Below are 26,291 nucleotides of genomic sequence, written 5' to 3'. Positions count from 1 at the left end.
TTTCAGTTGTTACATTCTGACATTTTATAATTGATTTTACTTTTTGTGTAGCCAGTCCTAGCATCTCTGTCCCTTGTGGGGACAAGTTAGTAATTTAAGTCTCACTAAAATCAGAGAATCTGTATTTCTAAATACAAGTATGTAGAGAGAGAGAGGTATTTCAGAGGTCTTATTTTTGTTACTTATAAAACCATTTTAAAATAGTGTTAAATGCATTTCTTTTATATATCTGAAAATTTTATTGGCCAGTGTTAGTAAACAAAATAGAACACTGTGAGAATACACCCTTCAGGTGGCAAAAGTAAAAGTAGTGTGCCCTCTCTGTGACTGTGCTGCTGGCATAGTGTAAGGCTGTCTGAACAACTGGTTACAGTCCTGTAAACCCAAGGTTTTTAGTACTACAAAACCGTACAGCTGGGGGATATCCTACAGAACGGACAGTGTTCTTGAAATGCTTTTCACTTACCTCTGTACATAAATACACAACATGATATCTTCAGTTGAGCATTTTAGCTTAGGCAATCATAACCACTGCACATTTGGTAAAAGAAAATATTAATAAATTAAAAAAAGAGATTTAGCAGTCTGTTTTTGGCCTCATACATTTCTCCCCATTAGTTGAACTTTCCCCAATTATGTAAAGCAGTGAAGTCGTCATATTTACACAAATGTGCAAGGATCCAATCAACATTTGAACATAGAAGCGAAGAGGTAGGTGGCTAATCGATCTATCTAAAACTTCATCTTAATGCTTAAATTACCAGCTTGTGAGTATATATTTTACATTATTTAAACAAAGATGTGTAATATTGTTTGCTCTTAAATTTTACTTACAGATTTTCAATTTACATGGAATGGAGTGCTTACAAAATACAGTTACTTTTTAGCCAGATAGAAGGGAGGTGTGTTCTAATAAATATCTCTGTTCCATATTAATTTAGGTTCAAATTGGAATTTGGAACAGAATAACCAGGTTGTTCAGACAAACACTGAGCAAATAAGTTATATTTTTCACTAACAAATGCGTAAGGAAATGAACACTATTTTGGGGCTCAAACTGTATATTTTAACTCTTTAATATTTTCAAAATTTACAAATCAGTATGAGAGAAACTCAAGAAAATTAAAGGACCTTGTATTTGGCACCCTGGCTTTGGGAACTTCCGTCAGAGCACAGGTAAGAACTTGCTGTTGGTTCCATGTATCACTAGCAAGTGGCTAACCTCGTGTCAGAGGAATTACAAAGAGGTTCGTGCAGGAAACCCATCTCCTCCCTTCCAGAGAGGTCTTCATGTCCTAGCAGGCCAGACTAGAATGATACCAAGGTACTAAGGTAGATATTCCTAAAAACCAAGTTTTCTAGACTGTTTTTCATCCTTTCAATAGTATATTTTAATTTAAAACTTCAAATACCTTTTGACTAAGAAACTGCAACCTTCCATATAATGTTGCTTTTTACTTGGGTATGCATCAAATGCAGTAATTTCCAAAGCAGATCTGATTTTACAAGACCAACTTAATAAATATTAACTTTATCTCTACTGCATTTGTTTATAAGCAAAGTATTACTTTGTCAGGGCTTATCTCATCTTCAGTGTCTGGGATAGTGGGCAGCAGAGCAGATCGAGTCAAACCCCAAAATTTTTGAGGTGACATGTCTTTTTTGGTGGCCGTAAATTTCCATCCAATATGGCTTGCACAGATCCTACACTGGGCGATAGTCCAAGCATACCTACAAAATTAAAGAAGGGTATCAGCTAAGGAAACACATCTCTGTACCCCAAGCCTATCATTGTATAAAGCTGTTAACAAGACAGAGCTAAATTCTACATTGTTTCCTGAAACAAACTTGATTGTGGTTTTAAGCTGTGTTTATTTTTTTTCTTTCTTGGCACTGGACAAAAAACTGAATCTTGTTGATATGGGATTAACTTGCAGGTACCTTTCCTTGGGGGTTTTGTATTGCAGTCATGTTACAAAACACCATCCACCTCCAGAAATACATTCTTGTGAGTTAAAATAGGTGGTGGGAGGGAGAGATACATGAATTTCTCATCTAAAAATCTAAGAACTACTTCACTGAAGTATGATTTTGTCAGAAAATTCATCCAGAAACTCAAATTATAACTAGCAAAATAAACCAAATCATGTAACTGAAACCATTCCCTAGGTATATTCCCACATATTTATTAACAAGTTAATTCTAGTTTTAATCCTTATAAATAAGACTGGACAATCCAAGTGATATGGTCCTATGTCCAAAATGGCAATTATTATTTTTAATTTATTTTAGAGATAGAAAGGCTGGGGGACGGTGTTTTAAGCAAACGTGGGACTTGATCTCAACTATCCTGAGATCACGACCTGAGCAGAAACTAAAAGATGCTTACCCAATTGTGCTACTCAGGTGCCCCCCAAAATCTCTGCTTGCCTCTTTCAAAAATCAAAGAATGACCCAGAATTCCCTCAGCCTTACTCTTTTCAAGAACCCCAAGTATTTCCCAGGTGGTGATGCTGGTCCTAGGCTCCTACTTTGAAGGGCACTGGGCTAAACAGAAAAAAAAGCCAGCTGTTTTGTTTGTCACTGCTTGGGAAATACTCTCTGGTCTGAAATACTACAGAATGTGGTTTAGATACAGTTTTACTGGGTTATAAGCCAGCTGGTTTTCAGAATGAGCTAAAAGGAAAAATGAAAATTCTGGATTAAATGCATAGTTAATTTAAGGATAACTGCAGTTGGCAACCTTCTAACTTTTTATGTTTAGGGAGAGTATGCCAAAGTAGCTGTTACTAGCCATTCATAAAATGAAGAGCATTTAAATAGTATTCATCTCATTGTCTATTTTTGATTATAATTCTAACAACTCTGCTTAGGACTCTGTCCAATTAAGGCCCCCCACCCGCGGCAAAAGTGACCACCACATTACCCAGGAAACCAGCTGTGCTCTGTAGAAGGCCGGCCTATGAGGTTCAAGTTGCAAGCCTTATACACGGTCAGTGTTTCATGCACATATCCATGAGGATTCACATAAGCTGCCATTGGTCCACACAATGATAAACTGCAAGAGATAATCAGCGTAGAAGATAAGTCAAAATGGGAAGGAGAAAGTCTAATTAGAGGTTATATGAGGTAACATCAGACCTTTAGTATGTAAACAGGAGGTTGGGAGTCAGCCCAGTTTCATTCAGTCTACATGTTTGTAAAACGGAGCTCATCTAAAGGAGTCTCTGAGAGTGAAAGTACAGTGAAAAGGTCCTATTAGGCATCCTTGGGTAACTGATTACTTTGTAGGCAACAGTTTCCTTACTGTCCTGATTTATAATTATCATTTTGTACTAAAGTAATTCTTACACATTTATGTCACACAGGATCAGTACATGTTCAGAAGGGCCCTATGTGTGCCTAGAAGATTCTACCTGAGGCATTCATCTTAGGTCCTTAATCACTAGGAAGGAAACAAATTATTTAGCAGGAATGGGAAAGAAAAGAATTGTCCCCTTGTTTGACTTTACCATGCCCGTTACTTGTGAATAAGATCTTAAATCACCACTGCTGCTGAGCACCCAGTCAGGAAGGGTTTCTTAAACTCCCTTAGAGCATTTGCTGAATGACTGTTTTTAATAAGGAAGATATATGGATAATGGAAATACAGTCTTGACTATAACTCTGTTAGAGCAGTTGGGAAAATGTATTCAGAAGTATACTGAACATTTCTCACCTGAATATTTCATTTTTGGTTGTTATTTCTGTTTCTTGACATTGTTTACAGCAAAGAGATGTACACTAAAAAAATTAAGAGAAAATTAGTGGGGAAAATTCACACTTGTTAATTGTGTAATTACAAAGCCCATCAAGAAACTAAAGTATTGCTCCCTCTAAATACCATGCTTTCCTTCCAACCATTCAAAAACAGAGTTTTAAAGTAGGACTAAGAAAACCTCTGAGATCTGACACATACTCACTTTTAAACTACTGACTTTGTAGGACAAGAAGTAATAGACACTTATAAGCACAAATGCTTCGTGTAGAAATGGAAGTGTTTGAGGGATGTAAAAAGAGTCTTAAGTGTCTGTATAATCCCAAATGAAATATCTAAATTATCCTTTAAATCATGTAAAACTGGGGTGCCTGGGTGGCTCAGTGGGTTAAAGCCTCTGCCTTCAGCTCAGGTCATGATTCAAGGGTCCTGGGATCGAGCCCCGCATCGGGCTCTCTGCTCAGCAGGGAGCCTGCTTCTCCCTCTCTCTCTCTGCCTCTGCCTACTTGTGATCTCTGTCTGTCAAATAAATAAATAAAATCTTAAAAAAAAAATCATGTAAAACTAATGGGGTGGCTGGGTAGGTCAGTTGGTTAAGTGTCTGCCTTCGGCTTAGGTCATGATCTCAGGGTCCTGGGACAGAGTCTCATGTTGGGCTCCCTGCTCAGAGGGGAGTCAGCTTCCCCTCTCCCCCCCTCATTTATGCTTTCTGTCTTTCTCTAGGGCACTCTCTCTCAAATAAATAATTAAAATCTTGAAAAAAATAAATCATGTAAAACAAGTAAACAACTAGTTTTTTAATTGCATGACTATACGACTGGGTCGCATAGATAATCAAGCCTAAAATATGAGTGTCATGAACATGGTAACTTTACTCACTTTATTCATAATATCTAGTTCACAGCGAAGTCGTTGGATGGCACTGCCAATTTTAAGGAGCTGAATCCTTAATACATCATCAATAGGAAGACAAGCAGCTACTCTGTAAGAAAAATCTGAAAGACATGGTGGTTTTTTTAAGTTTTAAATATTTGAAGCAAATATGAATCATATAATAATGTCTTTTTAAAATAAACCCTCTCTACAGAGTTCCCAAAGAATGTATTGGACATAATTATAAACAATACTAAAATATACTAGCTATTGAGTATATATTCTTAGGAAGTTCCAAAATTAATTTCTTTTCCCATAATTGGTTTTAGAAATGTCTTTTATTTATTTTGAGCAATATAGGTGGGAAAGTTTATTGCAGTGAGAGTGGCAAGCTCCAAAGAGCTGTGCCCTGGAGTTTGGGTTTCTTTTATTAACATTTTTTTTTTGATCTTTTAAACATGAAAATCAAACCCATGATAAAAGAAGTCAGTCTGCTACAAGACTAGAAAAATGGCTACAGTAATTGTACCTAATAACTAGAGAGATTATATGTACGTAAGATAAATAAGTCTTAGAACTAGGGTCCTTTTCAAAGCCATATTAAAGAACAGGGAGAGTTCTGACACTCAAATTTTTGAATGTGGCCCATTTACTGTAATTTGGTCTATGGCCTAACACCCTGAACATGCCTGATCGTGTCTGTGATCTGAACTTAACCGGTAAACTGCTTAAGATTAGACTACTCACAAAATTGAAGAACTCTCTTACAATTAATTACTCATTTTTTTAAATGTTCAAAACAAATGTCTATGCTTTTTAGAATGAATAAAAATATTAAACAGAGGGGTGCCTGGGTGGCTCAGTGGGTTAAAGCCTCTGCCTTCGGTTCAGGTCATGATCCCAGGGTCCTGGGATCGAGCCCCGCATCAGGCTCTCTGCTCCGCGGGGAGCCTGCTTCCTCCCCTCTCTCTCTGCCTGCCTCTCTGCCTGCTTGTGATCTCTGTCTGTCAAATAAATAAATAAAATCTTTAATATATATATTTTTTAAACAGAAAAATGATTTACTAAAACATCAAAGGCCATAGGAAGGAAGTAGACTTTGCATACCTATTGGATTTGAAGGAAGAGAGTCATCTTTTAGATTTTCATCCCATTCACGCAGCTGTTTCTTGATTCTATCCATTAAAGTTTCCTTGTTTAAAATAAAAGCAGCCATAATAAGGTTCACAGACTTTTTAGAACTTAATGCCAGATTTTCAGCTCATAAAATAAAACTAATGTATTAGTAGCAACTTAAGTCCTCACTGTACTAAAATCTGAATCCCCGTTTAAAAGTGTCTGTTTTCTTACGCTCTGATGACCAAAGCCCCAGTTCATGGGCCAGCACTAAATTGGCTTTCCAGGCCCCTCTCCTCCATTGTCTTTTCCCAGTGGCATAGGCTCCTGACTTGCTGTCCTTTAGGTGTTCTTTGATCAACTGTGTGGAACTGGCCTCTCTTCTCCCCCTTTCTAGGATGGCTTTTCTGACTGTTCGTAGGGACAGTGGCTCCTATAAACTTCACGAGCACTTGCTACCTATATACCTTACTTGGCACCTCTTTGGTAAACAACAGTGCATACTATCTTTTCACAAATGTATGCGAACAGTATACTTGTTTATCTGTAATGGCCCAAAGCTGCTGCAGGACAGAGTGAACTGTAGTTTCCTTTAGTGTTGTGCTTGCGGTAAGTGTTCAACCTTCAGTGCTTAGTCTTCTGAAGCAAGATTCCACATCTGTGCATGAGATGATTCACTAAGGGAAATGACTAACATTTGTTGAATGTCCTACTATGTGCCAAGTACAGTAACTATCATTATTCCCATTTTAAAAATCCAATTATTTAGGTAAGTAATTTACCCCAACCACAGAGGAAACGATAGGAGAGCTTCAAACAGAGTCTTTTGTGTCTAAAACCCAGATTCTTTGAACAATTCCAGTTTAAGTTTTGAAAGGCATGGTGATGCCTAAGTATTACAATTTGAGAAGCAAAACACTTGAGGATGTAGAGGACGGACTAACTGGGGATCAGGAGATAAGAAGTTTATATTTTCGTATAGGAAAAAAACCAAAATAATATTACGGGATTCTTTAATTTTCTAAATCTACCTTTGCTCACCACATTTCAAATCCTTAGTAGACCCCAAAATGTCTCACCCTATCCTAAATTTATAAGCCACTAGAAACTAGGAAAATGAAAAATCCTATAGATTAAAGACAAAGTGAATTCAGTAGTATCTGATTTCTTTGTGCTCTACCTAAATGTAAAAGATGGGATTAGTTCTGAAAATGAGATACCACTGAGTATGAAAGACTATGACCCTTAATTATGACAAGGCTTACCCCAGAAGAAAGTACAAGGTAATACTTACAGCATCATATAAGGAATATAGCCAGCGAGGCCATGAAGTCAAATTTGCACAATGAAACTTTCTCTGAAAACAGAAAAAAAAAAAAGTCACTTAAGAAACTCTGTAAAGATTCTTATAGTGGAAAGAAAAATACCTGAAAATTAATTTTGACCCTGGAAAAAGATTTTTACTTTCAAAAATATGGAACATTTTGTAGATAACCCTGTATCTAATGGTTTTCTATTAAATTTGACAATCATGTTTTCTAAGATTTTATTTATTTGACAGATCACAAGTAGGCAGAGAGAGGGGGAAGCAGGCTCCCTGCTGAGCAGAGAGCCCGATGTGGGGCTCGATCCCAGGACCCTGAGATCATGATCTGAGCTGAAGGCAGAGGCTTAACCCACTGAACCATCCAGGCGCCCTAGAATCATCATTCTTACTGGCAAAGTTCATGAAATTTCAGTGCCAAGCAAACTTAGTAAAATTAAGATGAACTTGAAGAGTGACTAAACATACTTTGGTTGACTACATTACCTGCTTTTATACTATTGATTATTTGTTGGTTCAGTATGTGCAGTGAAATTATCATCCAAATGGTCTTTGTGTAAAACTTGAAATGGCTTTCAACTGAATTACCAAGAGGCAAACGTAAGAAATGAGGCAATTCAAAGAAAACAATGATCATACACTTGAGACTCAGCATGATTAAGTCTCCATTTAACAGAATTCAGGAAAGGGGAAAAGCACTGGGTGTGTCTTCCAATTGTTGCATTTTGGAATCCAAATGAGAGTGGGCCTAAATCCATAGAAAAATGTGAATTATACTTAAATTTCAGTAGAATTTCTAATTTGATGAGAAGGTTCAATAATCATTAAGATGTCAGTCCTCAGAGTTTATATTCAATATAATATCAACATGATTGGAATTAAGAAGCATAAGTTAAAGTTCATTTGGAAAAATAAATGTATAACCTACCAAGAAAGTCTGGAAAACAAGGTGTTTTATAGGACACAAAAATATGATTGGGAGAATACACTGCAGTAGTGCTGTTAACAGCAACAAACTGGAGACAACCTAAATGTCAAGGAACAATGTAATACATTGTTGTGTCTGTATACAGGAGAGGATATACTGCACCTGATCAAGCAAGGCCTATCAAACCTGAGGAGAATAAAGAAAGATTACATCTTTCTCCATAAAGAAAATAAAACCTACAGAGGTACAGATATTCATACTTTTGTAGACTGTTAACTAACACTGGGTATGGCACAGGAAAAGTGGGTGGGAAAGGAGGAAGGTGGCTCAACACAGACTGTCCCACAGTAGGACAAGCAAAGCAAGTTTGTAAGACTTAACAAAATGAAAGGGAGATCCTATGCTTGTACTCGCAAGACCAAATGGATTTGAAATGAGGAAGGTACACGATGCATGTAGGAAAGACTTGGGACTTAGCTGATAGTTATGAACTAACCTTTGTGCTGCAGAGCTCATATCCTACTCTCTTCTGCAATCCTGTGCTTGAAGAAGTCCAGAATCTAAGATGAGACAATAATGTTCCCCTTCTCTGACAGTCAGAAATGGGAAACTCAATTGTCAGGGGCCAGGATGCTAGGAGGAGGTCAAGAGTTTGCTCTACAGATGTTCAGTTTGGAGCTGCCTCTCAAGGGGACATGATAATTATTTTAAAATATCTTAGGGAAATACTTAAATGGATGAGGATAGACTTGTTTTTCAAGGCTCATGAATCAAAGGATTCTTTAATGAGATGAATTTTTGGTTCAATATAATCCTTGTATTTGAAGCTACCAAAAGATAGGTCTGGGATGGCCTCCAAGTACATGTTTGAAAAGTAATTTAAGCCAGAGGAGCGAGAACATAAGACACTTAAGTTACTCTCCAATCAGTTCTTTATGTTTAAGCCAAAAAAAGTTAAGACTAAGGATTTTGGTCACAGTACAAATAAATACTACAGAATAAAAACACAAAATAAAAACACTAAAGCAGCCTATCAGGCAACCCTGACTATTCAGTAATAACAGAGGCGTCTATGTCCGTATGTGTCTTACAAAAGTTCTCTAGTTTGGTAGCATTATCATCCACGTTCCAAAGATAGGGAAGTGGAGGCACAGAAGGATGGTAAAAACTTTCCCAGGGTCACAGCTCATAAATGGGGGCTACTAGACTGTGCATCCAGGGAGTATGACTAACCATTATTCAAATATTCAAAAAACACTTTAAGCGCCCAGTATGTGTCAGGCATTTGGGGTAAACCAGGGATTACAACAAAGACTAAAATTCTTGCCCTGTGGAGCATATACTTAGTGTAGAGAAGCTTACTTTCTGGTGGTATACTCAGAATTACAATATGACAAAAATCGAACAAAGCTTCAGTGTGGCTGGCTGACACACACTGCACACTCCCCGTTCAGTTATTAACCTACACTTAGAATGATGGGAGAATGATCATTTTTATAATACAAAAACATATAATTTTATTTGGCACTCCTATCGAGATAGGAGCCAAACCAATTTATTCATCTATAAACATTCCTTCCCATGAGAACATAAGGTGACCAGAGAGCATGGCCAGCTAGTCTACTGAGAGCAGAGCAGTGGGTCAGGATGGTAACCACATGCCCTACTGCCCATGCGTGCTTGGTGAATGTGACCAACCTGCAACACAGGTGTCTCAGTTCTGTACCTTTTTACAGTGAGAAGGCCATTAAAATTCTTTATCAGGATTATCGTGACAGACTCTAAAGTTCTAATCATAGATCAATTAAATACATTTATCCTTCATATTTGTGATGTGTTTTATACAGTCAACTTTACATCAGTATTATGGAGACTAACAACAAAGCAGAAGAAAATGAAGAATCATGAATTTGGTCTACATGACATCCGGTCATAGCAGTGAAGGAAATTACGACCTTTTCAGAAAATGCTGACAGGAAAATAGGGAGCCATCAGGGGAAAAAAAAAACAACCCAGAACTGAAGAGAAGTATACCAAAAAAGATCAGCTAGCTTATATACAGCAAATAATGCCCAAATTTAGGCCATTTCAATATCTCCAATTTCAAGTCCAATTTAGACTTCCGACACAATAAGCAGAGGCTCCTGTCTTGTATCTGGGTAATAGCAATGGTAAATTCTAGCAATTTATCGGCATTCTTCACATATATCAACACCATGACTGACTTCTTAAAAGGGCTATACCTCAAAAAGGTTTTAATACCAGCCCAAAAGTTAGGTGCTTAAAAATGACCACTGACTGATTCTCTAGAGAAGATATAGTCACTCTGGAAACAGGATTTACTACTGAAAGAAGGCAGAAGGAAATTCATCACATTCTTCCATTTTTAAACTTCATAACTATAGCTCCACCTTTGTCTTCCAATAATGTAGAATATTTAAAAAACGTGAAACTCTTCTTAAATGGTCGAAGTACAATGAAATTGGAAGAGTAATGTAAAAGGCTAAACATGAATAGAAAATCATCATCACTGAATACACAGTGACCAAAGGTGGTCATTTATTGTATTAAATCCCATCACGATCAGCAATGTAAATAATGAAAACAATCTATCCAAGTAATTCAAAAGCTACTATTTTTTTTTCCTTCCTTCATTTACCAAATCCCTACTTGAATGAAAAAAGGGGAAGAGAAGGATATGCTCTTTCCTGCTTTGAGAGTTCTAAACTCCTCAAGGCAGATACACAACTACAAGGATAAGATGGACACCTGGGAAATCACAAATCTGTCCACGGAAGTCCTTGACCGCGCAGAGCCCAAATTTCAAGACTTTTTTCTTCTTTACTATAAAAATAGGTATGGATGTTACTGTTTTACTGCCCCTGTTATTATTCTGGGACAAGACAAAAACAAATTCTTAAGTTCCTATGAAAAGGCAAAGCAACAGCCAGCAACACCTTGAAAAAAGAGAAGACTAGCAAGGGGGTTACCAGTTATATTTATATTTACAAAAATTATAAATTGTCAATGGCTGTAACAGTATTATGGAGACTAACAACAAAGCAGAAGAAAATGAAGAATCATGAATTTGGTCTACATGACATCCGGTCATAGCAGTGAAGGAAATTACGACCTTTTCAGAAAATGCTGACAGGTCAATAGGGAGCCATCAGGTAAAAAAAAACAAAACAAAACAAAAAAAACCAGAACTGAATTCATAGTCGAATAAACCATAGATGGATAAAAGCTTATAAGTTTTGATTTCATTAAGAGCAGTGAAATCAACAATCAAAAGTAAAAGATTGCATTTTTAGTATTTTTTTTTTTTAAGATTCCTCTGGGGAAGTAATTACTAGATATAATTCAGAATACAGAGGCATTAACAAAGGTAAATTCAACTACGTAAGGACAAAAAAAAAACCTTTCTAAAATATGCCAAAGACAAGTCACAAACCAGGGAAAATGTTTGAAACCTATTAGGTACAGCCAAAGGGTAAGTTTCCTGACATATGATGAACTAAAAATCTACAAAGAACAAATACAATGAACAGATGCTTCTTAGTAAAGAAAATACAAATTGCCATTCAACACAAAATGTTACACCTCATTCATATCCAAAGAAATTCATATTAAATCTCCAAGAAGATTCTGTATTTTACTTATCAGATCATCAAAAATTAAGTTGAATACTACACTGTCTGTGAAGCTGATAGAAGGGTACACTTAGGGAAAACCTCTTTAGTAAGGCAGTCTGAAAATATCTGTCCAAATTACAAATGCATCTTCCCCGTCCTCCAATAATCCCATGTCTCAAAATTTATCATACATATTTACGTGTACGAAGGGTCAGTGTACACGGTCATCTTTGGGGACTGGTTAGACACAGGCTAGTGCAGCCACACCAGAGAACACTGAAGCTCTGGCAGTAACAAGGAAGCTGTGTTCCAAAAGCCAATACAGAAAATCTCCTATAAGAAAGAACAGGCCCGGGACAGTGTATCTTTCACATAAGAAAACGGAACAAAATGAGAATATCTGTCTTCACAGAGAAAGTATGGCAGACTTAGAAACCAATGTGTGAGCCTGCACTGGAAGGCTTTGCCCTTGGGAATCAGTCAGTGTTCAGTTCTTCCCTGTTCCATATGAGCATGGCTTATAAATTCAGCAAGACTGTAAAGAAGAGCATCAAACACTTTCTTAATTTGTTTCCACATTTCAGTTTTTTACATTTCACAGTCAACTCTTTTCTGATGAACGCAGTATGGCTGTAATAAAGGAATGAAGAGATAGTCTGGGTAAGGAGGGAGTGTACTTAATACGTCATGCTCCCAAGTAGGTTAAAGAAAAGCTTCCTCACTGAGTACCCCACTACAAAAACCCAGGGAGGGGTGAAAGGCACTGAGATAGGAAATAAGTAAACATTAGTTTCAAAGATCAAATCACAGAACAAGGAACATTTCCAGATGGAAATGAACTCTGGAAGAGTGTTCCCTGATTATCCTGGCTGAACTCCTTAGGGATTAGGGACATCATCTTTGATGCTGCCCCGTAAAGCCGACGATGACACAGGAATACTTGCGGAAGCTTAATTCTTTGTCATTTGGGAGGTGCAGTTCTCAGTGGCAAATGTGGAGAAGTGTGTGCAGTTTCAAGGTTCACTGAATATACATCAGGAAGGCCACACTCTGAGACCCTCGAAATATCATTTCTGCTAAAAAGGTAGGGCAATTTGGTAAGCATGGGTTGGCTTAGAATCACACGAGCATCTTCCAATTCTGACTACCTACTTCTCAGACATGGAAGACAAACGGATGCACTGCTTAGGATGCTGGTGGGTAGTATGGAGCAGATGTGAATAAACTCTATGAAGAGAGGAGTGGATTGAGCCTTAGATCCATCTAAAGACAAGCGATATTATGCGATCTAGTCCTGTGGTACGTTAGCACCTGGCTAACAGTGCGGTAAGCCAAACCAGAGACAGGACCAGCACATGTGGACACCAAGGACACCTACCATTCCCTTTCCCTTCACTTTGTGAGTGGCTCAGGGTGGAGAACAGTTTTTTAGGCCATCTTCAGTCCAAAACAGATAAAGCAATTTTTCTTGCCTAGTGATCTAGAGCCAAATTTCAGAACCTAACAAACTTTACTCAAATTTTAAGCAAGGGAACACATTTACAATCTGCAATACACACAGGATGAAGGAACTGTATTTCCTAAACCTAAAACTTTTTATGCCTCTCTTCTTCCTTAGCATCTTCTGTTTAGTCCTTGGCAACTCTGAACATGAAAGTAACCCAGTGCTAATGTTTGAGGGTCTAGAATTATTATTATTATTATTATTATTGAAATAAGACCTGGTTCCAAACAAACATGCTTCCTTGGTCTTTTCATGTCTGGCTCTCTTTGCCTGTGGTAAGCCAGTGGCAGCCCTGCTGCCAAGGCCTAATTTGGAATTTACTGTGAACAAGCTAAGGTGCTTTAGCCACAGGACAGCAAGTCAATCAGTAATCCATACAAAAATTAGAATAAAAAAGCAGTCTTATTTGTTTAACTCATCATGTTCAGGGTTAAGATGGCAAGATCCCACAGACAAGGACACACAGCCAGCACGGAGCACTTAAGCCAGGAATGAATGTCCGTCACACCCTACCGCTTACCACTTTACAAAGAAAAATTAGGATTTTTTCATGGTTAATTTTTAACAACCAATCTTCGTGCAGAAGAATGATACAAATCAAAACACTTGATATCTCCTAAGAAACAAGTTCATGGTTGAAACATGCAACTATCTAAATATGATAAAAATAGGCAGCATCTTGATGCAGTTTCCTTGCCACATAACATCACACCAGCACCCGGTGCTGAACACACTATTAGGCATTAAACAACTTAATAAATTCCAAAGCTACTTCCTTGGAGCCCATGTACCTCAGAGCTGACTCTGACATACTTATTTCAAGTGATATTTAAAATGACCACGGTGACAAAATCTTCCACTGTTCTACCATTAAACTAAAACAGGGGTAAACTATGTCTCTATCAGGTTTGAAAAAAGAAGGACTGCCTAACTATACAAAAGTTGCCTGCAAACTTAAGGCAGTATTTCTTAAATCTTCAAAAATATTAGTGTTAAGGTGGCATGGGAATCCTTAAGCAATCTAAACATTTATTAGATTCTTTCTAGAAACACTTGTTAAAACACACAAAACCATGTCTCTAATTGTCCAACTGAGAAATAGAATAACAAGATCAAGAAGCCTACAGACACCTGGTTATGAGCCTGCTGCCTGCCAATAAGCCATTCTCACAAGGCCCTCTGAAAACTAGGCGAACTCGACCTCAAGAACATTAAAAGTGGTGGTACATGGACTAGTGCAGAATACTCCTTCTTCAATTGTCTATACTGATATTAAATCAGGATCCTACGGTAATTTACTCACAATTAAAACCTGCATGACTTGACAAAGAATAGGGGTGATTAGTGCACAATTTTTCAGGTTAAAATAGAAATTATCTCCATATTTTAAAAAGATAAACCTCAAAGAACCTGTACTTCCTAAACTTAAAAATGGATAGTCATTTCCTTTAGGCAGGAATTGTATACTCAAAATTGATACATCTCAAAAATGAGTAGAAACAGGCTTCATCAATTATTTTCTAGTGTGATCTAGCCAAAAGGATATGTGTAAGAACTAATGCCGAAACAACCAATGCTTTAACAGAGCACAAAGTCTCAAGCCAACTTTTGTGGTGTCAACCACAATGTATAAACAGATAGCTAAAAAGCTTTTCTTTCAGAAGTCCAGAAAAATTCAAACACATGACTACTATGTGCTACTTGAAACTCTTTTTTTAAGACAATGTGTTTGTAATTCAAGAGCCAAACATCTGATCTGATAGTAAGAGATTTAGTAAGAGGTTTCTCCAGAACTAAAAATCACAAACTATTAATTAATATAAAACGGATAGGCATAGCAGCAAGAACACCTTACAGAACTGTGACATTCTACTATTTTTGCAAACTGCTTTTACATAAATGGCTGCCCATGAAATTTTCAGAAGCTCCAGCTTTGATCAAATGCAGCTAGAGTATTATCACAGAAGGTGTCTGGGGAATGAATCATGAGAGCTGTTTGTGTTCCTTTCTTAAATACAGGAAAAAAGCAACCTGTCTTCATTTTTTGAAGATGCATAAAAAGTTTCTCACCTTCTGGTATTTCTGCCACCATTTACATGAATACTGGTCTTCCCATGAGACAGGTTTTGAAGGAAATATCTGGCATTTATTGAGGGATTCTAACTGAACTGCAGACATGGTTGAAGGCAACACACATTCAGGAAGAATTTGCACTTTAGCTTGCTGGATTCTAAAATAAAGAGAACCAAGCATGGTGTTCATTTTTAAAATAAACTAACTCAAACTATTAAGTTTCTAAACATTATGGGTAATTTTAAATACTAAGATTTTCAGTTTTCTTTTTTAAACATATCCATAGGATACTGATGTTAAGATGCAAGAATTTTCAGAAATACTTTATTCCAGAAATTATACCAATGTTAAAATCAAAATAACCTAAAGCATAGATTTTCAATCTCACTGTGAAATGTAAAGGGAGATTTGTATATTTCAGATAAATATAGAGTCTACTAATGAAATTTAAAAAATCAAATTACAACCATCTACTACTGCTTGATACTTCTAAATTAGTTTCTTAGACATTCTTAAATACCCTACACCCCATCCCAGATCCCCATCTGCTGCCTGGCTTTTACACCTGTCCCTTCTCCTAAGTCTAATATAACTGGAAGAATAGGTAGAGAAAGGAATAGAAAATCAAGAACCCACTTATATGGATAGTTAAAATAAGACTACAGAATTACATGTACCCTGTACTGATATGTGCATTCTTTTTTCTCCTCCTCAAACATTTAACCTGAAAACGCAAAGAATCAAAATATGCATATTATTTTTTCTTACCTAAAAATTACTTAAACTCCCATGAGAGTGAAGTCACCATTTCCAGACTACTTGAGAATATCATACCCACAAACATCTCATCATGAACAAATGCCAACAGGAAGACTGTACCTATGAGCTATTTTCTTTTGAAACATTTCTCCTAGAGTACGGCTCTTGAAATGCAGAATATATTAGTACATTCGAATGCTGGAACAAATCACTATCAGACTGACAAAGTTCAATGTATTACAGTTTCTGCTTCATTATTAATTATGTTTAGAAATTCTCAAGTGGTTTTTCATATTAATCACTGCCTTGACCCACAAAAAGTGAAATTTTGATACTTCTACTTATTTATTAAATGAAAATGGCTAACTTGGTTAGACTCGTTCCACTAACTTTATTTCCCTCCTGCAAGCTCAAATTTATGTATGCATGACTTCTGAAAATCTTTAAAAAAAAAAAAACCCAAACATGTTCAAACTATATTCAAATTGTTCTCATATTATTAGAGGTCATTAAAAACAAAAAAAAATCTCTTTCTTCAGCTGTCACATGAACACAAATAATCTTATTTTTAAAAACAAAAGTGTGTGCCATTCTACAGAAGTGTTTAGAAATCTGAGTCTTCCTGAAGGTCATCAGCAACTAAATCATGAATGTTTAACTCAACTATCATGTAAGATTTTACTGTATTATGATAAAAATATCAATGTTACTGAAAGATCGGCTTTCTGATCCTTTTACTGATTAGTCTGCAGTACCAGCTGTCCCAACTGCCTTGCAGGACTGAGCAACATTCTCCACTGCTTTTGCTAGACATGCCCAGGGTCTGCTGCACATACGTACTAGTTCTCCCACCTGGTGGGTTCTGTTTTAAATAAACCTACTTTTCTTTCTTTACAATCTGTTTATAGCAGTTGCTTTGTGATTATAGTTATATAATTTATGTAAGTAATATAAAAAAACCAATGAAATATGACTTAAATAAAATGGCTTTAATGAATAAAGCTGAGCAATAAAAACTGCTTTCAAATTAGGTTCAGACAGTTCTAGTAATTCAGATAATTACTGATTATTGGTTTTGGATATGACAGGTAAGAGAACTTGTCCTGTAATTCCCAACAGGGTATTAATCTCCTTCTCTCCACATGCTAAGGAATCCTCAGGAATTTTTGAAGGGTTCTATGGTGATTCAATGACACACTTCTACTTTTTCATTAACTTTTCAAAACAAACAAACAAAACCTTCCATGTGTTCAGAAAATGCCAAAGAAATAAAGACTCCTAACTCAGAAGAGGCCAGAAGGCAGTGCTATACAGTTTTTAAATGAAGGGTCATTTACATAAAAGAGATGTGACTATTATCTAGCACTACTTGACTGGAGAAAAGGAAACTGGCTTGAGTTTCAAGGTGCTATGGAGGGAGTTCAAGTAGAGTAAGAGGAGTGTAAGTTTGGAAGTCAGGGGACCTAGAATCAACCAACTGTTGCTTACTAGCTGCATGAATTTGGGCAAATCACTTCCTCTCTCTAGTACTTAGTTGTCTTATTTGGAAAAAGAGGAAAATGCCCTATATTATCTCCATCTCACCATTTCTACTAAAGGGAGTTACAAGCCAGAGGGGCAAAGCAGAGAAATCCCACTCTAGGGAAGCCTTTTATAGTAAAAAAGACTCACCTCTGTGAGAGGTCTTAGCAGTGGGTCTATGGAATAATAAAGAGAATGTTCCCAAGCCGAATCTTGTCTAACCCTATCAGTTTCATGTTTATCTTCATTAGAGTCAAACATAGTCTTTGACCTGTTTTCAGAGTTAATGGTCTACTGCCATCTTGTGTTGAAAAGTTTCTTCACAATCAAAAGTAAAGAAAGCCTCACAAACATACTTTTCTCCCAAGTCATTTTTCTTTTATGGTTCCTATAATATAGTACCCACAAATAATAAAAATTTTCTAAGTAGGAGTATAAGAAGTACTTTAAATATGGAACTGTTAGTAAAATCTGCAGTAACAAAACAGCTTGCTAATTATCACAATGCAGAGCCCCCAGGAGCACACTGTTTCATTCATTCACCTAGCATTTATGGTTCTAAGTGTAGAACATACAGGCAGCTCATCTATTGATGGAGACTGATATACAATCCTATAATGATAGTACAGTGTATTAACACCACAAGAGTCGGCACTGGGAATGTTCTGGCGGTACCACTGAGGGCTCTGGCATCTCATCCCTCATTTTTCTATGCTTTCTCTAGCCCCAAAAGGTTGCTTTATTGTCCATTATACTTCCATAATTCAGTGATATTTGTAAATGTCCACCATGTGAACAAGACAACACTTCTGAAGTTCCACGTGTTCAGAGGATATTATCTGTTCAACACAGAGGTCAGGTAACATTTTCAGTTTTGCTGTAAAGAGACCAATTCACTAGGACTGGGTGAACCCCAAGAATCTGTACCCTTATAACATATCACAGGTGATTCTTATGTGCCAGAGTTGAGAACCACTCCCTCAAGAGGTAACATCAATTATCTGGACAAATGCTTATTTTGTTTTGCTTTGTTTTTAAAAGGATAAAGAAAGGTGAACTGGATTTTTTTTTTCTTTTTTTTTGATAAGGTTAGTGATACTTTAAAAGCTTGAGCCATGAGAACCATACCACAATAACTGTTAAAAAAACATACTCAGAGAATTTCCAAACTTTATAAGGCACAGAGACAACAAGCATTTACTGACCACTTATTATATGTTAATACATTCGTGGGTGATGTAAAATTCACACCAGAGATGGGTGCTAACTGCAAATGGCTTCTACAGTTCAGATAGAACAGCTGGCAGGTGCAACTGGTGTGGTTTTCAAGTATCACAGGAATACTGCAACCGCCACAGTTGCCCCGGTGCGCACACAGAGAGAGCTCAGAAGCTTGTGGCCTCTCCACTCTGAAGAGAGGTCTTCAATCCCAAAGAGGCCCTATCCCCAAAGACAATGCACTTTGGGTTTATATGACTATTCTCAAACCTGGAGGGTCATGAGAATCACCTGGAAATCACGAAAAAAAGACGCTACAGCCTCACCCAAGGTTAAACCACTCTGTAGGGAAGGGAGATGAGAACAAAACCCAAGCTTGTATAGTTTTAAAACTTCCTAAGTGGTTCTGATGCATAGCCAAGATGGAAACCACCAGGCTATACCTTCAAAGGAAAGAGAACAACTAATTCAAAGTTACAAAATGTTAAGGATCAGTACAATAGAAAAAAAATATAAGAAAACCACCTGATTTAATGATGTACACACAACTTTAAGATCCATGTTATTTCTTACCCATCTGACTGTGTTCTTAGCTCAAGGACTTTGAACCTTTGTCTTCCAATTGCTTTCACTTTCACTATCTCAATTCCGAAATCCTGTTCTTCTCGATAGGCATATATCTCTGCTGTTGTTCCAAACTGTGCTTCCCTCTCCTGTATATTACTTCCAAGATAAATTTTAAAAGGAAATAATTTTGAACATTTAATTTTTAAATATGCAAAGGTGGCAAAAGCGTTTAAATTTAAATTTAACATGATAAAAAAGTTACAGCATTTAGCCCTTACTGCAAAACTATTATCATTTTATTTTGAAATCACATGAGGAATGCAGACACGGAAGGCTTCAGTATTACAATGAGAGCAAAAAACAACAACAACAAAAAAAGGAATTACAATTAGAGCTCTTTAGGAAAATAATAGGTCTCTCTAGTCATTGAAAATGATCTAAGACTGACAGGGGTTTAATCTCATTTTCCAAAGGAGACATTCTTTTACTTCAGTAGACCATCATTGCTGCTGCTTAATATTAGCAGCATTGTAGTTGGGTGGGAAATCCCCGCATTCAATTCCTGCCTCTACCACTGATTTCCTTCGGTTGCCACAGAATACCTGAAATACCAGTTTGCCACTGGTCTATAACGGGACAACTTATGAATTCCGAGAGACAGAGAAAAGAACAAGTTACTCCTTTGTACATTAAAATGTCAAAGCCCTCTTTCTCTTTAAATAATGAGAGTGCTTGAAAATAAGATTCCAGAAATTTTCATTAGACAGAAGTGATTAAATTTCAAATATCAGAAAGCTTGGTGTGTTATAGTAAATGTCTGATCTAAATGGTAATAAGAACAGTAAAAATAGTCCAACTTTCACTTTCAATCTTTTCATCAAAATTTCTTACCTCACATCCTTATCTAGTCTCCTGTGCATGCAAAATAATAGTCAGCTTTGGCTTTAACACTGACCTCTGTCTGCTGTGGCTCTACATGAGAGAGAATGTGTTAAGCAAATTCATTCTAATATTTTACCTGTATGCAAGAACTGCAAAGGTTCTGTCTTTCTGAATTAAATTCCGCACCATACTGACTTCCTGAGGACGAAAAAGCTGAAGAGGTAAGGTCTGCCCAGGGATCAGGATCATCATCACCTGTGGCAGAACTGGAATAATCTGACAGCTGTCGTCATCATGCAAGGTCCTGCCATGAAATTCTTCCATATCAGCGCCCAGATACTATTTAAGAAAACAAATATACACTGTCATTTTCCACATGTAATAAAAGCTCAACAGACTAAAGAGCAAATCAGATTAAAAGAAATATAAACAGACACAAGTATTTACTTAAATAACAAACTCAGTGCATCAGCCTCCCACACGAAAATCTAATTCTGATTCTTACGAGTGGAAGTTCTATTATCTTTTGAGGAATGTCTCACAAATTCAAGAACATTTTTTAGTTCAAAATATTTTTCTTTGACTAAGATAAAAAACCTATGTCCAAATATCACACATGACAACTATAAAATGTTAGAATGTTAACTAACACCCTAGTACCAAGTAGTGCAGAGAGTAAGGAGTACTTTAGTAGCTCCATTACTAGCAGAAGCATACGGAGGAAGCCAATTCTTCAAAGAATTGTCCAGGACATAGTATCAAACCGCTTGAAAATTAGCACGTTTAGAGTTAAGCATGTGTACTTACTGGCAAATGCCCATGTCCTCATCCACAATTCCTAATATGAAGTAATGTCCAATAAGGCAAACCTCAGCCACTTGTTGTAAGGAACCTCCATCTATTGTCCTATGTATGCATCTACTGTATAAGATTTGTTACAGTACATACTGTGTGTGATGTTGGCAGACTGGTGTCAAAATTTATGACGTTTGGTTTTTTGGCTTCTTTGCTGTCCTGGTCTTCGACTTCCATTTCAATTTCATCTTCTTCCTCACTCTCTGCTATAAAAGTAAAAGAGTATGAGAAACAAAAAATGGATGCAAGGAAATGTCAAAGCAATATTCCCCTTCAAATGCATAATTCCTTCATGAGGATTCTGAGCCCATGAGAGGGCTTCTTCTAAACACCACTCGCATGTCGTGATCTCCACATTTTGTGAAGAGGCAGCCAGAGACTGGGGTCTATGCCGGGCTCTGTCACTAACCACTTTTTTTTTTTTTTTTCTTGGAATAGTTCAAGATTTACATAGAGATTGCAAAGATAGTACAGAGAATTCCTTTTCCTGTAGTCCTCCCCTCCACTTACCCTATAAGCTAACATCTTCTCTTAGTATGGTACACTTATCTAAGCAATCAGTGTGGGTACATTACTACTAACTAATCACCACGTTTTATTCGGATTTTCTTATTTTCACCTACTATCCTTTTTCTGCTTCTGGATCCCATCCAGGTTGGCACATGACATTTACCTGTCATGTCTCCTTAGCCTCTTTGGGGCTGATTTTCAAACTTTCCTTATTGTTAATGGCCTTCACATTTGTGAGGAGTACTAGTTAGGCATTTTGTAGTGTGTCCCTCAGTTAGAATTTGATAAATTTCTCATGATTACACTGAGGTTAAATACCTTGGGGAGAACACCGCAAGGGGTTCGTATCAAGGGTGCATACTATCAATATGACTTATCACTGCTGATGTTGACCATAATCACCCGCCTGAGGTATTCTTTGTCCGGTTTCTCTACTGTAAAGTTACTCTTTTCCTCCTTTGTACTCTCTGGAAGACAATTACACAGCACAACTCACACTTAAGAGGCGAGGGACTATGTTCCCGTCTCCTTGAAAAGGAAGTATCTACATAAATATTTAAATTCTTCAGTGTGCGAGATTTGTTTCTTCCCTCTTGCCAGTAGTAACTAACTTAGACTCCTTACTTAGACAACTCATTTCACCTGATTATGCCTTAGTTTCCACATGTGAAAAATGACAGCCAGGAACAAGAGAATCTCTAAGCTTCTTTCAAACTCTTAATTTTAAGAGTTTTTACAGAAGACAGGAATGAAGGAGGGAGGGAAGGAGAGAAGAAAGGAAGGAAGGAAAGCCCTTTAATTAAAACAGAAAAGTTAACATTACTACCCAGCAAAAATATTCTCATAGCAGGGACATCACTTCCTTGGCTGTCACTGTACTATTAAAAAATGAAATGTAGTAATCATTTTCATTCCAATTTTGTTTTGAATTTTAAATTAAAAAAAAAAAAGCTCACGTGGAACTTAAAACATATTTTAAAGTAGTACCTTAGAAAACTCTCCCCAAACATAATTTTTAATTATGAAAACTAAGCCAATCTACTTTAAAACCTTGATGTTATTAGTAATAGAAAGTTAGAAAAACAGGTGCTATTCTACTAAATGGGAATCTGTGCTGTTAACGCCAGCTGCGGGTAAAATTCCTACCCTAGATCAGCAGTTCTCAACCAGGGGAGATTTTGCCCCTCAAGGGATATTTGGAAATGTCTGGAAATATATTTGAATGTCACAACTAGGAGAGCCCTACTGGCATCTAGTGGGCGGAGGCCAGAGATGCTGCTGCTAAACATCTTATAAGGATTGCATCGGGCCGGACAGTTCCTCACAACAAAGAATTTTCCAGCTCCCCAAATCTAACGTGTTGCGGTTAAGAAATCCTGGCCTAGAAATACTGAATCTCATTTTTTACCTCATATTTCCTATACTTTTACATGCCCCAAATACACTTCTAAACAGGTAAAATGTCATTACAAAACTGTCATTTTCTTTTGTGTATGTCACTATTTAAATCAAGTTACTTCCAGCTAGGTTCCTGACAAGGAAAAAAAAATGTTTTTCAATGTAGTAATTGCCTTAGACTTTCTATTAATTCTCAGGAATTCCTAGATACAGGGATTGGTCAAAAAGAGTAACACAATTATTTCAACTTGTATTTAAATGGTTGGCCAGCTGTCTAACACTTCATACATATTTTTGCTAAAAACAGAATTTTCACCAAAAGTTAAAAAAAAAAAAAAAAAGAATATCAATTTCCTTATATACAGTCGCCTTTGTCATAAATATGGCCAAAACCCACTTCCCTGTACTCGGTTGTTTATTTATTAATGTTTCCTTTGGCCAAGATGGATTCTATGCATCTTAAATATTAAACTATTTCCTTAGCATTTACAGAGTGTTGCTCCTCAAAACTCATACTACATGGACTTATGGGTAATCCATTGTTTCTTTACAAATAAAATTCATATGATTTAGAAAAGCTTTATTATATCTACAACCTCTCTGGGACTTCTCACTCCTGATTCTTTATTTCTTTTTTTTTTTTTTTAATTATTAATTTGAGAGAGAGAATGTGCGCATGGGAGCGTGGAGGGGGAAGAGGGAGAGAATCTTCAAGCAGACTCCCCTCTGAGTGTGCAGCTGATGCGGGGGCTAGATCCCAGGACCCTGAGATCATGACCCAAGCAGAAATCAAGAGTCAGTTGCTTAACCAACTGAGCCACCCAGACAACCCCTCACTCCTGATTCTTTTCAACAAAACACACACTGTGTTCGGAACTACCAGGGTGAAGCCTGATGACTCATCTCATGGGGGAGCACCGCATGAATGCCGACAGAACATCAGTAACCTCCCTGAAACAGTGGATCTGGCAGATTCAGAGTGGGGCTGATGTCTCTGAAATAAACAGCTCAGCTCTTCAGTCAAAGGCTGACACACTTACCTTCATGTCAATTCAGTTAGGTTGGCTTCAGGAACAACCACTGACTCTGACTCTGGTTTATTTTTACATAAAAGGTCCCTTCTAAATGGTGGGCATGCATTCAGTCTTCTTCAATTCACACAACTCCCAGGGGAAAATTAATCCTCCAAGAAAAGCCTTCCTTGGGCAACTCCCCGTAACCCACTATTGTTTCTTGGCAACCCACAGAAAAAAGCCTCAACCCACTGGCAAGAAGACTCAAGCTCCCCCAACAAATTAGACTCAACCTACCACAGCCTAGGCCTTCTCTTCCACAACCCCATCCTAAGTGTATGCTTCTGGATGTCTCCAGATCCATTTCACAGTGCTTTACCTCAATCCCTCTTAAGGACAATAACAGCATTAATTTATCAGGTCCTAAATCAACTACCTTTTGCCTCATAGAGATTATAAACCTCCTCAAGTACCAGACTGTATCATACCTATTTTCAACTCCACAACATCTAACCGGCAGGAGGTGAAGGAACTCACCTAACAGACCCAGTTTGTCTGGTAACCTCTTAAAAAGCATCACTGCTATAGCCTTCCACGACAAATTTGTACAATGAATTCATACACTTTTTTTTTTCCCCGCCCAGGATTCTAATATAAAGCCAAGGTCTAAATTTTTGTAAAATACAATGGAAAAAAGAAAACTGAATATAAGATCACACTCCTAAGTCTCTATCGAGCATATTCTACTACCTGCTTGAGCTACAAACCCTGAGAAAAACATACCAATACTGCCTTGGCAGTGAAGTGGTTAAGCGACAGAGGCTATGCTGACTGAAGGACTAGAACTGCAGTTCCGGCTCTGCAACTGTGTCACCTTGGGCAAGTCACTCAACTAATCCACTAATCCATTTTTCACCTACCAAATCGGAATCAGAAAAGTTATGCGGGGAGGATTAAACAAGAGATATATGCAAAGCACTTACTGTAGGACCCCTGAAATGGTAAGTGCTTAATACTTGTTAGCTGTCACTCTTAGTAAACGGAAGAAGTCCAGAAAACAACGGCTGTTAACCTGCCGGGATCCCCCATATCCCCTCCCTCTTTCCCCCTCAGTTTTAAACCGCTTCCTTGGAGCCAAGTTCTGGACACACAATGGACAGAGAGGGGAGGGTCTCTGTTCTTGGGAGCAGACCCCTCCCCAATTCAAAAACCCTCGCCCACAGCTTGGGGCGACCCGGCGTGAGAGAGATGCGCTCGGACCCGGTCTCTGGCCAGAGGCCTGACGTGCTTTCGCCTTTCCGGGGCGCCCTGGCAGGCCTCGGTGCCCCCCCCCCCCACCGCCCGTCTCCCGAGCCCTGCCGCGCCGCTCAAGGCTCGAGCCTCGCCCCGTCCCGCCGCCGGATACCAGCCCCGGGAGGTTACCAGGGAGGAGCGGCAGGTGGTTGCCCATGTTGTGCGCAGCGTCCTGCGGGTCTCTCTCGCCGGCCATGTCTGTTTACCCGCAGAGGAGGCTGGGACAGGGCGGCGCCCGAGCAGCCTGGGGAGAGTCCGCACCGCGCCGCCGCAGCCGCGCATTGGGGCCACAGCGCCCTCTGGCGGCCCCCGGGGCCCACAGCGCGGCGGGAAACCTTGCGGCCCGCCCAAAGGCGGACGCGCCCCGGGGTCAGAAAGCTGTCCCTGCCACTCGTAACTTCCTGCCCACTGCGGTCTTTGCGGAGCCTTTGCTAGGTTCCCGCCCTGGCGTGACATTTCACCTGTGGGGAAACTGAGGCTTGTCTCCACCTTGCGCTTAATGAAGGGGGCGTGGAGCAAACAGAAGCCCGCTTATAGGGCATTAACTCTGATTCCCAAAATACAAAGTAGACCTATGAAGATTGGGGAAATGCATCAGTTATTCCCAGGGCAGCCAGCTTATAGCTGATACTCTTTTCAACAAATTTCAGTAGTTTCCATATGTGTTCCAAATTGATACGTATTAATCAGAAGCAAATGCTCGAAATGATTACACAGAATAGAAAAAGGCTTATGATTGGTAAGTAAGACTGTCTGAATATAAAATGGCCGGGTCATTATGACTTCAGTTAAGTGAAAATAAGTTATTATATGGCGAAAGAAGTAAGGTATGCAACAACGAACATAATTCTGGTACAGTAGTGGGGCTGTGACTGATAAGATTTTGGTTTTGGAGAACGGACAAAAATTTTTGTAGTGTTGTCACCACCATTTCTGCTGCCGCAGAGGAGAGCTGAGAAATCTTGAAATTAAATAATATATCTCAACATGGTAAGAAGGGGAGGGGTTGCAAGGAACCAGCAGCATTGCTCTGGAGAAAATAATAATACATTTGAGATATAAATA

At 38.1% G+C, this 26,291-nt stretch overlaps 1 protein-coding gene across 3 annotated transcripts; it reads right to left on the bottom strand.

The window, feature by feature from the left end:
* Window positions 1–1,060: 1,060 nt before the first annotated feature.
* CRBN (cereblon) lies at window positions 1,061–25,504 on the bottom strand. 3 transcript variants are annotated; one of them, XM_082710932.1, is made up of 11 exons: window positions 25,356–25,504; window positions 21,106–21,218; window positions 20,294–20,496; window positions 19,282–19,431; window positions 15,208–15,367; window positions 7,041–7,103; window positions 5,738–5,822; window positions 4,637–4,752; window positions 3,719–3,783; window positions 2,927–3,058; window positions 1,061–1,731 (listed from the first exon to the last, which is right to left on the bottom strand). In XM_082710932.1, the coding sequence occupies exons 1-11, from the start codon at window positions 25,420–25,422 to the stop codon at window positions 1,551–1,553; spliced, it is 1,335 nt and encodes a 444-aa protein (XP_082567058.1). In that variant the 5' UTR covers window positions 25,423–25,504; the 3' UTR covers window positions 1,061–1,550. The 3 variants fall into 3 exon arrangements, with proteins under 3 accessions (XP_082567058.1, XP_082567059.1, XP_082567060.1); XM_082710933.1 differs by having other exon boundaries at window positions 21,106–21,215; window positions 25,356–25,469; XM_082710934.1 differs by lacking the exon at window positions 19,282–19,431.
* Window positions 25,505–26,291: the final 787 nt, after the last annotated feature.

Source organism: Mustela nivalis, assembly GCF_964662115.1.
Source record: "Mustela nivalis genome assembly, chromosome: 1".
Classification (NCBI taxonomy): Eukaryota; Metazoa; Chordata; class Mammalia; order Carnivora; family Mustelidae; genus Mustela; species Mustela nivalis.
The sequence above is the reverse complement of the archived record's forward strand: the minus strand, read 5'-3'. Positions and strand labels throughout refer to the sequence as shown.

Coding starts and splice junctions, on each gene's coding strand:
- CRBN (XM_082710932.1), bottom strand. CDS start 25,422: ATGGCCGGCGAGAGAGACCCGCAGGACGCTGCGCACAACATGGGCAAC. Junction 21,219..25,355: donor CCACCTGCCGCTCCTCCCTG/GTAACCTCCCGG, acceptor TTACTTTTATAG/CAGAGAGTGAGGAAGAAGAT. Junction 3,784..4,636: donor AACTAGATATTATGAATAAA/GTGAGTAAAGTT, acceptor TAATTTTTTTAG/TGTACATCTCTTTGCTGTAA.